The sequence below is a fragment of the Marmota monax genome, unplaced genomic scaffold (genome assembly GCF_021218885.2).
Source record: "Marmota monax isolate L192 unplaced genomic scaffold, Marmota_monax_Labrador192_F-V1.1 WCK01_AAM20220418_F8-fsc00022, whole genome shotgun sequence".
NCBI classification, from domain to species: Eukaryota; Metazoa; Chordata; class Mammalia; order Rodentia; family Sciuridae; genus Marmota; species Marmota monax.
The window spans coordinates 24,020,220-24,034,931 of NW_026695215.1; the positions used below are offsets into that span (position 1 = coordinate 24,020,220).

At 38.5% G+C, this 14,712-nt stretch overlaps 1 protein-coding gene across 16 annotated transcripts in view; it reads right to left on the reverse strand.

Annotated features, from left to right (window-relative positions):
* Positions 1-14,712, reverse strand: part of Nek11 (NIMA related kinase 11) — a 341,889-nt gene that overhangs the window by 246,826 nt on the left and 80,351 nt on the right. For 13 of the 16 annotated variants that reach the window (XM_046431465.2, XM_046431459.2, XM_046431452.2 and 10 more), the window contains exon 3: positions 2,990-3,155. The exons of the other annotated variants lie outside the window; for them this stretch is intronic. In XM_046431465.2, the coding sequence (XP_046287421.1) occupies positions 2,990-3,155 (166 nt within the window). The remainder of the gene's footprint in view (positions 1-2,989; positions 3,156-14,712) is intronic. 16 annotated transcript variants of the gene reach the window in all.

Sequence of the window (14,712 nt, forward strand, 5' to 3'; positions counted from 1 at the left end):
AGTGCTTAGAAGCCTGGGAAGTGGCAGACTGACAGTTCAGGGGCACAGAGAGCCCTGGAAGCCCCGCAGCTGTTCTCTAGTGCAGCCTGCAGTCATCGCCATGGCAACATCCCTGCTGGGAATGCAGCTCAATCCATAGAAACCACCATCATTTTAAAATTAAAGCAGATGATTCCAGATTGCATCCTGTGTAACAAAACCCATTTTTATAGAAATATCCTTTCTAAGGACATAATTTGAACAAATGGGCTGAATTTGAATAGGGATTATGAATAAGATGGGTGATTCTCAAACTTTAGCTTGTTTCAAACTCACCTGGTGAGCTTGTCAAAACACAGATGGTCAAGCCTCACCCCCAGAATTTCTGATTCAGTAAGACTGGGCTGGAGGCCAAGAATTTGTATTTGTAACAAGTTCCCATGTTATATTGATAATTCTGGTCTGGAATCCCACTTTCAAAACCACCGAATTATATACTCGCATTATTTCTGTGTTAATTTCCCAAGTTTTTGTCATTATACTGCGGTCATATAAGAGAAGGTTCTTGGCCTTATAAGATACAGTAGTATTTGGGGAACAGAGGCATCATGTCTGCAACTTTGTACTTCTCAGCTTTCCATTACTATGACAAAAGACTTAAGAAAATCAACTTAAAAGGAGAAAAGGTTTATTTTGCTCATAGTTTCAGATTTTAGTCCATGGTCAGCTGCCTCCATTGCTTTTGAGCCTGTAGTGAGGTGGAACATCATGGTGGGGAGAAACATTTGGAGCAAAGCTGTTCACCTCATGGCAGCCAGGAAGAAAAGAAAGGAGGGACACCAACATCCCAATATCCCCTTCAAGGTACAACCCAAATGACCTAACTTATTTCTACTAGATCCCACCTCCTAAGGTTCCATCATCTAACAATATCACAGGCTGGAAACTCAGTCTTTAATACATGGGCCTTTAGGGGACATTCAAGAGCCAAACTATAAGAAATGTATACTCAAATGGTTCAGGAAAAAAATAGGTAAATACAACAGATAGATAAATAGATAGAATGATAAAGAAAATGTAGAAAAATGATGACAATTGGGGAATCTGGATGAAGAATCTATAGGGGTATATTGTGTTATTCTTGTAACTTGTCTGGTAGTTCAAAATTATATTAAAATAGAAAAAAATTAGGGAATATTATAACATATCATCTAGACCTGTCCAATATGTTAGCCAGTAGCTACACAGGGTAATTTAAATTTAAATGATTTGAAATTGAATAAAATTTAACATACAATACCTCAATTGCTCTAACCAAACTTCAAGACCTAAAATGCCATGTATGACTAATGTTAGACAACACAAATATAAATCATTTCCAGCATCACAGTAATTTTTATTGAACAGTGCCAAGTACAATTTAAAATATTTTAAGAACAGGCAGTAAAGAGTCTTTGAAAGATTAACTAAGACTAAGGTAGTAGTGAATGTAGAAGTACTCATCACGAGCAGCTGGAGTTAGTTATTTCTGATATAAGACTTTTATTAACTAAAGGGGCTAAAGAAGAAAATTATAGCCAGTGAATCATAGTACAGTACCTATGCAAATATCTATAGTTTTGAATGGATTAGTAGCACATTTGCAAGAAAATCTGTTCAGTACCACCAGCACTCTTTTACACTTCATCATCATATTGATTTTCTTAAGAGTTCATTAGATAACAGAGAAGATGATATCCAAATGACATGGTTTTCTTCTTTTTCCCCACTTTCCTCCAAATAGAAGATGGGCAAGATCTAAGTGAGTAAACACCCAGCAAAGCTGAGCTGGGGAGGCTGATCTAAAGGAAAATGGTCAAAATCTGGAATGCTTCCAACTCATTCAAATAAATTTTGCTATTGGTTTCACTTTGGGTGATACACCAGATGATGTGTAAAGCCGGCAAGGCTGGTTTTCATTGCCATTTGTACTTCTGAGCTTGTTTTCCTTCTCCTGCCTATGATAGACCAGGCACCTTCGGATTGTATGTGGATTTCCAAACTTTCTGACCCAAAAAAGCCTGACTTCTACTTTAAAGTACTTCTTTCTTCCCAACATTGTTTCTTTGGGGTTCCAGAAACACCCAAGTGATGAGCTGACTAAATTCATTCTAAACAGTTCCAAATTATACTGAGAAGCATTTGGCTAATCCTAGCTCCCAGAATACTCTGGGAGATACTTTTTGAGTAATTTATCTTCAGATATTCTCCTGCCTAACCCAACCCTGCCACCTCTCCCAGACTTAACCCCTCAGGAGTAACAGATCTGCACTATAGCTACACGTTGTCAATTTCCCCTTCTTGGGGCTCGGTAAAATACAAAGCTGTTACTTGGAAAGAACAGAGAGTAGCAGGAAAAATTGCAAATACCTGAAGCCATAAATCATAAATCAATATATATGAAGGATTTCAGCAGTGGGGGGCATTATTTGCATTTTCAAATTTCCATTAAGTAAAATAAGCCATAAAACTAGAAGCCAAAACTCAGGAGATATACCTCTGCTCTGTCCAGGCCTCTGTTAGGGTATTTAAATGTCCATGTAAGGTTTGGTGGACACCCTCTGCAAAAAATATTGAAACGTCTTCTGCATGTATTTCTCCTTAAATTTTATTCATTCTTACTGAATTTTCCAAAGGGAAATTAGAAATGATTTTTGTTGGAGTTAGGGTTATGGTTAGTGATAGAGTGCCAGTCTGCCATGTGTCAGGTACTAGGTTCCATCCTCAGCACCGCATAAAAATAAATAAATAAAATTAAGGTATTGTGCCCATTTACAGCAATAACAACAAAATTTTAAAAGGAATTTTGTCAGTTACTTAGAGATGATTATTCTTAGCTCCAAGACATGAGATTCCAAGTCTTTATAGTTTAACTTATAGTTTGATAATTGACCAGATGGCTCTTTATATAAGGTTTTTGACTATGCAACAGACTTTTATTAACATTTCCAAGAGAGAAGAAGAGTCTCACCTCACAGTACTCCGTGATAATGCAGAAATTATCTTGCTCCACAAAACTTGCATGGAACTTGACAATGGCTGGATGGTCCAGCTTGGAAAGGAGCTGGGCTTCCAAATTGGCCTGCACAGTCTCATTTGGATTTAACTCTCCAACAGAGATTTCTTTTAGTACCTTTCTGCAGCCAAAACATTTTAAATACATTCAGAGTTGGAAAACACATTTAACACATATGAGCAAGTGGTACAGAACGACCTAATTAATGCCCAGGTTGTAGGTCTAGTGTTGTTATGACACTGTCTCCTGGTGAGCCCTGGGCCTGCTTCCCTGTCCTGGTCAGTGACATGGTCTCCCCAAGGCCTCTAACTTACATACATCCAATTCGGTAGAGGGCAGATATGAAGCTAGTCTTGAGCAACATTGCTGGGGTGGCTCTTCTGTCTCACTAGAGGGTTTGGTTTCACTTAGTCTCTCTCATGGTCTCTGTTTCTGTTGCTTACATTTTATTTCTGCCTCATTTTCCTCTGCTTTTTAATTTTTTTCTCTGACTCTACCTTCTCTGTTTCTGTCACTTTCTCTTATATCCATATATATGCATCATTTATATATAAATATATGTACTATATATAAAATATATACCAATTTATATAATTATAATATAATAGATTTGATTATATATAATATAAATATAAACATTTTTATTAAAAATATAAATACATATAAGTATATAATATCTAAAACTGTCTCTCTGTATGACTTTTTTCTTTGTCATCTCTGTGTCATTCTCTTTGCCTCTTTCTGGGTCTCCTTCTGTCTATGTATAAACACATACACATATATACACACATACACTTCTATCAGTAGGAAAACAATATTTACTTATTTTCAATTTAAAACTATTCTTGATATATCAAGCTTTATTGCTACCAGTATTTAGGAGAAAGAAATGTTAACTGAAAACACTGATAGGAGTATTTAGGATCTCTAGCATATATAAATAGAATAGTTCATTAAAATTCCAAATCATTAATTTAAAAATTGTGATACTCAATGAGAATTGGACCAAAATATTATCTATTCTCATCTAAGAAAAAACTTCTGATGAACAAACCAATTATAGTACCAGAGTATAAACTAGATTGCTGGGAGAAGCACTTCAGAACACCAATTATGTATATACAGAAAAGTTCTGCTGATTATAAGTGAGCTTTGGTTGTTCATTACAGCAAATTCTGTAGTACCTATACTGGCAAACATTTTTTAAATGTTCTTTAAGACATACTACTTATGCATATTAATTAAAATGTATTTATAGCAGAAACTCTCTTAATTAAAGGCCTTTTAACAAATTCAGAAATTTTCTATCAGTCTCCAGTCATGTATAACAAGTGCTCACCCTGCCCTTGCCATAGGGAGTACCCATGGCTAGTTGCTTCTCTGCACACCTATGTACTTCTGCCCTTCCAGTTGAGGTCTGTGCTTACCCAAATCATTGTGTTTATGTCTGTTTATGCCAAGTGTGCTTAGTATTATAAATTTATGACTTACATACTATATAAACTGATGACATATCAGTTATCTTTGACAGGAAAACTAATAAATCAAATGTTTACCAAAAGACTCGACTGACAAATTGAAAAAAATTGCTGTCGAGTAATTGGCAAAACAGTTCTAAAAAGTTGGTTAAACATGTAAAAATCCAGTATTATGAGTTCAGATTGCTAAATTCTCATTCCACATTATAGAAGATCAATCTGGAAAACTTAATTAATATATTATGGATGTGGTTTATGCAAATAGTTGAAGGGCACTCAAATCAGAGGACATTAGATGTTGGCTGTACATCAAAAAATTAGAGAAAATGTAGCATATGATTTAAATTGATATCTTAATTAATAATGTCATTTTAAAATTGTTTCCTCTAGTCAACCAAGTACCAGTCCCAGTCACATTAGATAAGTAGGCTCTTACCATTCTTATATACATGATTACTCTATAAAGTTTTCATTAATTCAAAACAAGGCTTTTTTTTGTTTTACTGTAGAAGGTGTTTATATCTTAGGTAAAATTGGCTACTTGTGTCAGCTTCAGGGCCTAAAAGCTTTAATATTGCAGTCAGCACACTATTTTGTAGCTTCCCCCCATCCTATTTCTCAGTGATAATCTATGATCAAAAACAACAACAAAATTTAAGTTAGGAAATCTGTCCTAGAAATTAAGACCACAAACAGGAAAACTTTAAAAGTGCCCTTATCCTACATTAGTGTTGGATGAATAGCAAACAACCTTTTTCCTGACCAATAAAAGCTGTTAGATTTTTGCTTTCCAGTGTCTGAAAAGAAAATCCTTCTACTGGAAGATGACCATTATTGAGAAGTAAAATTTTTCTGAAATTTTGAGTCCTTTAACATCTTATTCGTTTTAAATATTCTCCCTAGTCTTCATTCTCCCTAGATAGGATGAATTCTGAATTCATCCCATCCCTAAAAGACAACCAACAGGCACTAGCTGCTTCCACAAACAGCAAGTCAATTGCAATAGAAAGGGTGGCTCTGTGCTAGGAGACTCATCCACTTCAGGCTCCATTTGGCCATTTACTGGTGTCTTTAAATATGACTGCAATTTAAAAAGTTGGAACATTTGGTTCCCTTCCCCTAACAGGTACATTCACATTGTTTTTTTGTTGTTTTGGGGTGGGGGTGGGTACCAGGGATTGAACTCAGGGGCACTCATCAACCACATCAGGGGCACCACATCAACAGCCCTATTTTGCATTTCATTTAGAGACAGGGTCTCCCTGAGTTGCTTATCACTTTTGCAGAGGCTGGCTTTGAACTCACAATCCTCCTGTCAGCCTCCCAAGCCACTGGGATTACAGTGTGCACCACCACACCCTGCTCACATTGGTTTTGTTAGGTATTGAATACTACATTAGGCCTCTCGATAATGAAGTAGATTCTAGAGAAATACATGATTGGTAACCTATTCTGTAGAAAAACTTCTATCAAGAATTTGACATGTTATTAGGAGGGGCATCTCAGGCTGTTGATATGCCCAAAGGGAATGGAAATGACATATGAAGCTATGTTTTTCTGTAACTTCTAAAGATTTCAAAACAGCAGGCAAAGCTTCATGGTGGTTTTCCAGTAATTTACTGTGCTCCAGCTAGCATGCAGTTGTAAAAGCCACAGTGGTTAAGCACGATAATATAAATCCTTACACAAACTTGTAATATATTCTTGCTGTGAAGGAACAAATGCTTGTTTTTCTTTACAAACACCAACTATTATGCAATGGAGCATGAGATTTTTACATACAGTTACCTGAGCCCTGTCTGGAAGCCTGATGATAAAGCGTAAAATCTTGTTTACCCACAACTTTCCAGATGTAGTTAGGTTATTAAGGCAGGTGATATCTATTATTATCATCTCTAGCTGACACAGAGAAATGCTTTCCTTGCCTAAAATTGTGTCACTGGACTGACAAAAGAAACTCTCACTGTATATCACTCAATACAAGATCCATATCAACCAAAGACGGCATGGAAGCTTACCAAGTCAAGGACAATTTGTCACTTGCTCAATGACTCTCAGCCTGTCACCCCTTCTAAATAACATGACAGACATTTATTTTATCACAGTCTCAACTATTCAGGAGAAACTTCATGACAGCAGCAAGAACAGGCACCTCAGGAGACTCACTCATTTTGCAAGCCTCCTGTTTTCTTTCTCAAGTGGCATGCATTTGTCTTTCTAGAGTCAATAGTAAACTGACTTTGGAAATTTAGGATAACCACAGCTAATTCCGTTCCTTTGAAATTAGCCCAGTTGATATTTTTGAAACATTAACCCTGGGGTATTTTCTCCCAAATTCCTGTATACTCTTTCACATTATCCCTGTCCAACCAGTATAATAGATACTGCTATAAAAGAGAAACCTGCTAGGGCTGGGGATATGGCTCAGTTGGTAGAGTGCCTGCCTAGCATGCACAAGTCCCTGGGTTCAATGAAAAAAAAAAAGGAAAAGCAAAAGAGAAACCTGGAGGAACACTTAACCAATGGATGAGAATTCTTGCTATCCACCACTAAGAAATTTTTAAAAATAAAAAAACACAACTCCATTGTGTTTTTATACCACATCTTCTTTATCTATTCATCTGTTGACAGACACCTCCAGACCAGAGGAAAGCAAGAGGGTCAGAAAGCAGAGAAGAAATTAGGTTCTTTTTGTTGGTAGTGGTGCATATTAATTATATAGAGTGGTGAGTTTTATTGTGGCATATTCATACATGCATATAACATAATTTGATTGGTTTCAATCCCTAGTACTGCACCTGTTTCTTCCTTCTTCTCTCCAATTCATCCCCTTCCTTTACCTCAATGGTTTCCTTTCTTTCATTTTTCATGCCAATCCCTTTTTTTCCCCTCTAGCTTCCCACATATAAACAAAACATATGACACTTATCTTTCTGACTCTGGCTTATTTTGCTTAACACGATACTCTCCAAATCCATCCAGTTTCCTACAAATGGTATACTTTTATTCTTGTTTGAGATAAATAAAACTCCATTGGATTTATATACCACATTTTCTTTATTCATCTGTTGACAGACACCTAGGCTGATTCTATAACCTGGATATTGAAAATTAGTCCTTGAAAGTAGTTGTTGTTTTATAGGCCAGGTCTAGAGAGGAGCAAGGCAGAGAACACCAAGATGGATAGGAGGATTTCAGAACAAAAGACCTATGTTCTCTTTCCAAATAGTGCAGAGAAAACAACAGAACCCCTATAATTTCTTGTATCCAGCAAGGGGTAAGAGCTTTAGAAAGGTCAAGGGGCATGTAAGCAGATAGGTCTAAAAGGACTTTAATATCTCATGGTGAACCTCACTGGAATACTAGAGATGGGAATGACATCCTATTAGCCATGGTTATTTCAGTGAGGGTCAGTCAGTTGGTAGGAATGGAAGTTTTTCCAGTTAAAATTTAAAGAGAACTATCCATGGTCTCTTCCCCTGTGACCTAACCATCAACATCTATTCATTTCATATATATATACCAGGAAATACCAACAGTATGTCTACACTGCAGTGGGCATCAGGCATTCATGATCCCTACTTTGTGTGTTCTTAGGCAGAATGACTATTAAACAAACAGATAAATGCACATGGATACATGAATATGTATGTTTGTATTGAAAACTTCAAATTGAAAAAATATCTGAAGTTTGTCTGATTTCAGAACTATAATCTAATGTGATCAGCAGCTACTGTACTCATTTAAGGCAAAGCCATAGGGTATTTTTCTATGTTTTTATTTGACACATTATAGCTGTACATAATGATGGGATTTATTGTTACTTAGTCTTACTTTTACAAAATATAACAATATAATTTGGCCAGTATCATTCTCTAGCACTGACCTCCTCACTCCCCTATCGGTCCCTTATCTCTACTTATCTCCTTTTGATATTCATGAGACCTGCCTCCATCTTTCTTTTCCTTTTTACTCTCTAGCTTCCACATATGGGAGAAAACATTTTCCTTGATCTTCTGTATTTGGCTTATTTCACTTAACAATGGTCTCTATAGTTCCACCCATTTTCCTGCAAATGACATAATTTCATTCTTCTTTATGGCTGAATAAAACTCCATTGTGCATATATAGCACATTTTCTTTATACATTCATCTATTGATGAATTCTTAGTCTGGTTCCATAGTTTGGCTATTGTGAATTGTACTGCAACAAATATGAGTATGAATGTATCACTGTAGTATGATGATTTTAATTCTTCAGGATAAATACCAAGGGGTGGTATAGCTAGGTCATATAGTTCCATGCCTAGTCTTGTGAGGAACTTCCATACTGACTTCCACAGTGATTGAACTAATTTATAGTCCCATCAACAGTATAAGAGTGTTTCATTTTCTCCATATCCTCTCCAGAATTTTATTATTATTTGTATTCTTGATGACTTTCATTCTGATTGGTGTGAAATGAAATAAGTTTCAATGTAATTTTGATTTGCATTTCCCTAATTCCCTAATTGCTAATGATGTTGAACATTTTCATGTATTTGTTGGCCATTTGTATTTCTTCTTTTGAAAAGTATCTAATTCATTTTCCCATTTATTAATTGGGGTATTTGATTTTTTTTGTGTGTGTGTAAAGTTTTTCAATTCTTTATATATATAAATATTAATCCTCTAGAATCCAAGATGGTGGGCCAGAGGGAGGCAGCATTCTGTGTCACTCTGTGACCCAGATCTCACCTAGTAGAAATACTGCATCTTGAGAGCGATAGAGGACCCCAATACCGCTGCTCTTGTGCAGAAATCACCAGCACTGTGCCCTCGCATAGGGCTCTGGGCCTCAGCATTCCAGCAGGACTCTCAGCTCCTGACATCCAACTCCCGAAGTTCTGCAGGGTTTGAGAGCACCTTAGCAGGATCACCTATCAGCACCACTGCAGAATTCCCACGCAGGTCACTCAACTGCTACATACCCTCAACACAATGCCATCGCCCAGCTTCCCCCACCCCACCTGACACCCCGGGGCTGGAAACAGACTGCCTCTATCTTGGCCCACCTTCCTCATGATGTTTGATAGGGGCAGCTCCCAGATTGGAACCCCAGCTGGCCAGGTACCTGATTTCCAACACCCCCCTCTTCCCATCAGTGGGAATCCAGCACAGTAGATGACCAACTCAAAACAGCTCTCAGTGAGACAGGTGTGCTGTACGACCAGGGCGCCACCTACGGGACCCCTGGGGAGAGCGTTCCTTTAATTGAGAACTGCTAAGGGAGAGGGAAACTGGGCAAAAGTTTGGAGACTAACAGAGAGACAAGGAACTGGGAAATCCTCAGGCAAGATAGGGAGATAGGACTGGGCACTCAAGTCATATAAGACTCAAGTCAAAAAGAGACCATTGAGGTGCAGTCTCCCTGAAGGGACTGGCAGATGCCACTTCTCACTTCCAGGTGTCCTGAACCAGGACCAGCCTTCCCACCCTGGTAACCTTCACCGTCCAGAGGGTGGAGATACCAACTAATAACAGACAACACCACCTATTGGATGAGAAGTGAAGCAGAAAAGATATGAATCTCTAAAACTATCAACAATCCTGGTTTCTTCCTTCGAGAATTTTTTTTTCTCTTTTTTCTTCTCCCCCTCTATCCTCCCACCCTCATATCCCCAACACATGTGAAACCAAGAACTTTGCATAAATCAGGATTTTTGAGGACTGGGACATCTGAATAATATAATATAGAGGTGCTGTATATGCCCTTTTTTTCTTTTATTTTTCTTTTCCCCTCCAATCTTTACTATTTTAACATCTTTTATTCTAAATATATATGTTTTGTTTTATGTACTCTACTGTCTTCCCACATACTTGTCTACCCAAAACTACTTCTTGTCTATTCTCTTGCCACTAATCCTCTTTGTAAGATTTCTCTTTCAAACTTCCAAAGATATATTAACTCTATATCCTCACATCCTACCTCCTCAGCATATCATCCTACGCCTCACCTCCAGTTCATTGTCACAGTCAGAAACAGTAAACCCTTTTACACACCTACTGATTATATTAAAGATAATAATCAAATCCAACAATTCTGTACATTGTGACCAAACTGTATGTGACTTAATAGCAACAAATTGTTCATAGGTGGTATATTGTTGATTTTAGGATCCATTAACATTGTCCTTCCCTACATAAGAGAGATTTTGGAACCCTACAGGAACACTACAAACCTACAGGGTAAAAACAATAACACCCAAGACCCACAGAGCTAGAAGGGAAGACACATGAGCAACATGAAAAGACAAGGGAAGAAAGTGCCCCAAACAAATCAAGATACCACATTATTAGATGGCAACCACAGCAGAAGAAATGACATAGAAGTAGTTCAGGATGAATGTGACTAAAATGTTCTGTGAACTGAAGAAAGATATAAGAGAGCAAATATAGGCAGTAAAAGATCATTTTAACAAGGAGCTACATAAACAAATACAAGAAGCAAAAGATCACCTCAACAGGGAATAGAGGTTCTAAAAACAAACAAACAAACAAAAAACCAGAAATCCTTGAAATGAAAGAAACAATAAACCAAATTAAAAGTTCGATTGAGAGCATCACCGACAGAGTAGACTATTTGGAAGACAGGACCTCAGACAATGAAGACAAAATTCTTGAAAAAAATGTAGAGCACACAGTGAAAATGGTAAGAAACCATGAGCAGAACATTCAAGAAATATGGGATAGCATAAAAAGACCAAATTTCAGGGTTATTGGGATAGAGGAAGGCATAGAGTTCCAAACCAAAGGAATGAACAATTTATTCAATGAAATAATATCAGAAAACTTTCCAAACATGAAGAATGAACTGGAAACCAAATTCAAGAAGACTACAGGATGCCAAATATATAAAATCACAACAAAGCAACACCAAGGCACATTATAATGAAAACATCCAACATACAGAATAAGGAGAGAATTTTAAAAGCCACAAGAGAAAGTAATCAAATTACATATAGGGGAAAACCAATTAGGATAACAGCAGATTTTTCAACAGAGACCCTGAAAGCTAGAAGATTCTGGAACAACATATATCAAGCTCTGAAAGAAAATGGATGCAAACCAAGAATCTTGTATCCAGCAAAATTAAGCTTTATATCTGATGATGAAATAAAAACATTCTGTTGAGAGCCACAGCCAAAGGGGCCCCAGCAAACTTCCAGCTGCCAGCAAACTTCCAGCTGCCGGCTGATGATTGGCTCACAGCGGCCCCAGCAACATCTAGCTGATTGGCTCCTCTGCGGTGATGCTCATTGGGCTGTTTCCCTGCCCTTTCAGACCACGGAGCTGCTCATTGGGGGACTTTTTTGGCTCCGCCCACGTGACCCAGCCAATCGGCCTCAAGAGCAGGAGGATTGTGGGAGGTGGAAAGAAGCTTGTGTGGGAGAGAGAGGCTTGTGGAAAGCCGGTGGTGGCAGTTGAGGCTCTGAGGGTTTTTCCTGAGAGGCTGTTTTGTTTGGCGTGTGTGGTTCTAAAAGTAAAGTTAGTTTCTTTTGACAAGTGGCTCCTGATTGTGCCCAGCCAGACTGCGGCATTTGGTGGCTCGCACGGGGAGCGACTGAGGGTAAGTGAAACTGCTCGCCCCTGAGGGCAGGGCGAGAGGATGGGTAGCCATTTTAAGATTCCTCTTTTATTTTGCTTCACTTTTGTTTTAAGTTGCCTGTCCATGGAGATGAGTGAGACGGAAGAAAAACCGCTCACATCTGAGGAAAAACTATTTACGTCTGAGGAACAGATAGGGAGAAAGGACGGATGCACATGTCAGGAGGATAGAAAGGCTATAATGACTTTTTGTTGTTCCCTTTTTATTTCATTCTGTCTCGGTTTTGTTTGGCGTCATCTTGTTGGGTTGTATTATAGTAGAAATACGGGATCAGAAATTAGCAAAAAACAAACTGAAAGAGTGTTAAGTAAATTGTTAGAGGAAGGAGGCATCTCAGTAAAATCAAGAACAGTCAGGGCATACGTTGATACAATACAAAAATGTAGCCCATGGCTTTTTAAGGAAGAGTTGTTAAATATATCACAATGGAACCATCATGGTGAAGATTTAAAAAGAATAGAAAAGAAAAGCCCAGGGACTCTGCCAGTTGGCACATTGCCATTGTGGACATTCATATCTTGTTTGCTTAGTCCAAAGCCTTCAGTTCAGACAATGGTAGAGGAAGGAGAAGACATAATGATTCAAGTAAAAGAGAAGGTCTCTCAAGTTAGTCAGACAGAGGAAAAGATTCAAGTAAAAGAGAAGGCCTCTCAAGCTAGTCAGACAGAGAAAGAAAGTGTAAAACAGAAAAAGCCATCAGGGGGAAAGTTACAACAGGAGACTGCTACTAACACCTTTCTATCACCAGAGGGTGTAAGTGTCCAACCAACAGCACCACCTCTAGAGGAGACTGCTACTAACACCTTTCTATCACCAGAGGACGTAAGTGTCCAACTAACAAGGCCACCTCCATATGCTGGGAGGTCCCCAACCCCCGCAGATGATAGTTGGGATCCTGAGACAAGATCTCAAATATTAACATGCCCTGTATTTGAGGCAGGAGGGCAGCGATTTTACCAAGTTTTAAATTTCAAAACAGTGAAGCAGCTAAAAGAGGCTGTAACAACCTATGGTCCTCAAGCACCCTTCACTGTAAGCATGGTCGAATCCATTAACAACTTGAACATGACGCCAGCAGATTGGGCTAATATGTGTAAAGCTGTGCTAAATGGAGGACAATACCTGTTATGGAAGGTTGCCAATGAGGAATTTTGCAAGGAGACGGCTAGGCGAAATGCAGCAGCTGGTTATCCTCAGAGAAATCTAGATATGTTGTTAGGAAAGGGACCTTATGAGGATCAGCAACAACAAATTGCATATGATCCTGGTGTATATGCACAAATAGCTGTAGATGCAATTAAGGCATGGAAGACTTTACAAGGACATGGAGGTTTACAAGGTCAATTATCTAAGGTAATACAAGGAGCTAATGAACCTTATGCTGAATTTGTAGATAGGCTTATTCAAACAGCTACCAGAGTTTTTGGGAATACAGAACAAGCAATGCCATTACTAAAACACCTGGCTTATGAGCAAGCGAATCGTTGGTGCAAAGATATCATTAGACCATGGAAACATGAAGATTTAAACACATATATTAAATTATGTAGAGACATTAATGAACAAGAGCAAGTTGTGGCAGCTGCAGTAAAACAGGCTTTAGATGCCAGAGACATTAATGAACAAGGGCAAATTGTGGCAGCTGCAGTAAAACAGGCTTTAGATGCCAGGCCAAGAACATGATACAATTGTGAACAAACAGGACATTTTAAAAGGAATTGCCCCATTGGAGGAGGGTTTAACAAAACTAGGTATCAAAGGAGTAGAATACCAGGTATTTTCCCACGATGCCATAGAGGGAGACATTGGGCTAATGAATGCCGTTCTCAAACCACCATAGAGAGTATTCCATTATCAAAAAACGAACAAGGACCAGGTGTTTATCCACGATATCGTGGAGAAAGGCATCGGGCTCCATTGCCAAAAAATGGACAGGGGGGCCCAATGCTCCGGGGCCCAAAACCACAAATATACGGAGCACTGGAGGAACTCAGCAACCCCATCAGGGTAGTGCCCAGGACACATTGTCCATCAGATCCCTCATCAGACAAACCAGAGGGAGCGCAGGGTTGGACATCTGCGCTTCCGCCAGAGCAGTACTAACTCCAGAGATGGGAGTTCAAATCATTCCCACAGGGGTGAAAGGACCTTTTCCCAAAGGAACAGTAGGCTTATTATTGGGACGCAGCTCTTCTACTCTAAAAGGACTTATGATAAGTCCTGGGGTAATTGATCCCGATTATGAAGGTGAAATAAAAATTATAGCCAGTTCTCCAAGAGGTATATCAGTAATTTCACCAGGAGATAGAATAGCACAGTTACTAATAATACCCAGCCTACATGATAAATTTTCCAGTCGTACTGTAGAAAGAGGTTTCAAGGGATTAGGCTCCACAGGTGTAGATTGGGCTATGCTTTCTTTAAATTTAGATTCTCGCCCCATGCTAAAACTAAATATTCAAGGACATGAATTTAATGGGATACTGGATACAGGTGCAGACCTTAGCATCATCTCTCGTCAAGAATGGCCAAAACATTGGCCATTACAACAA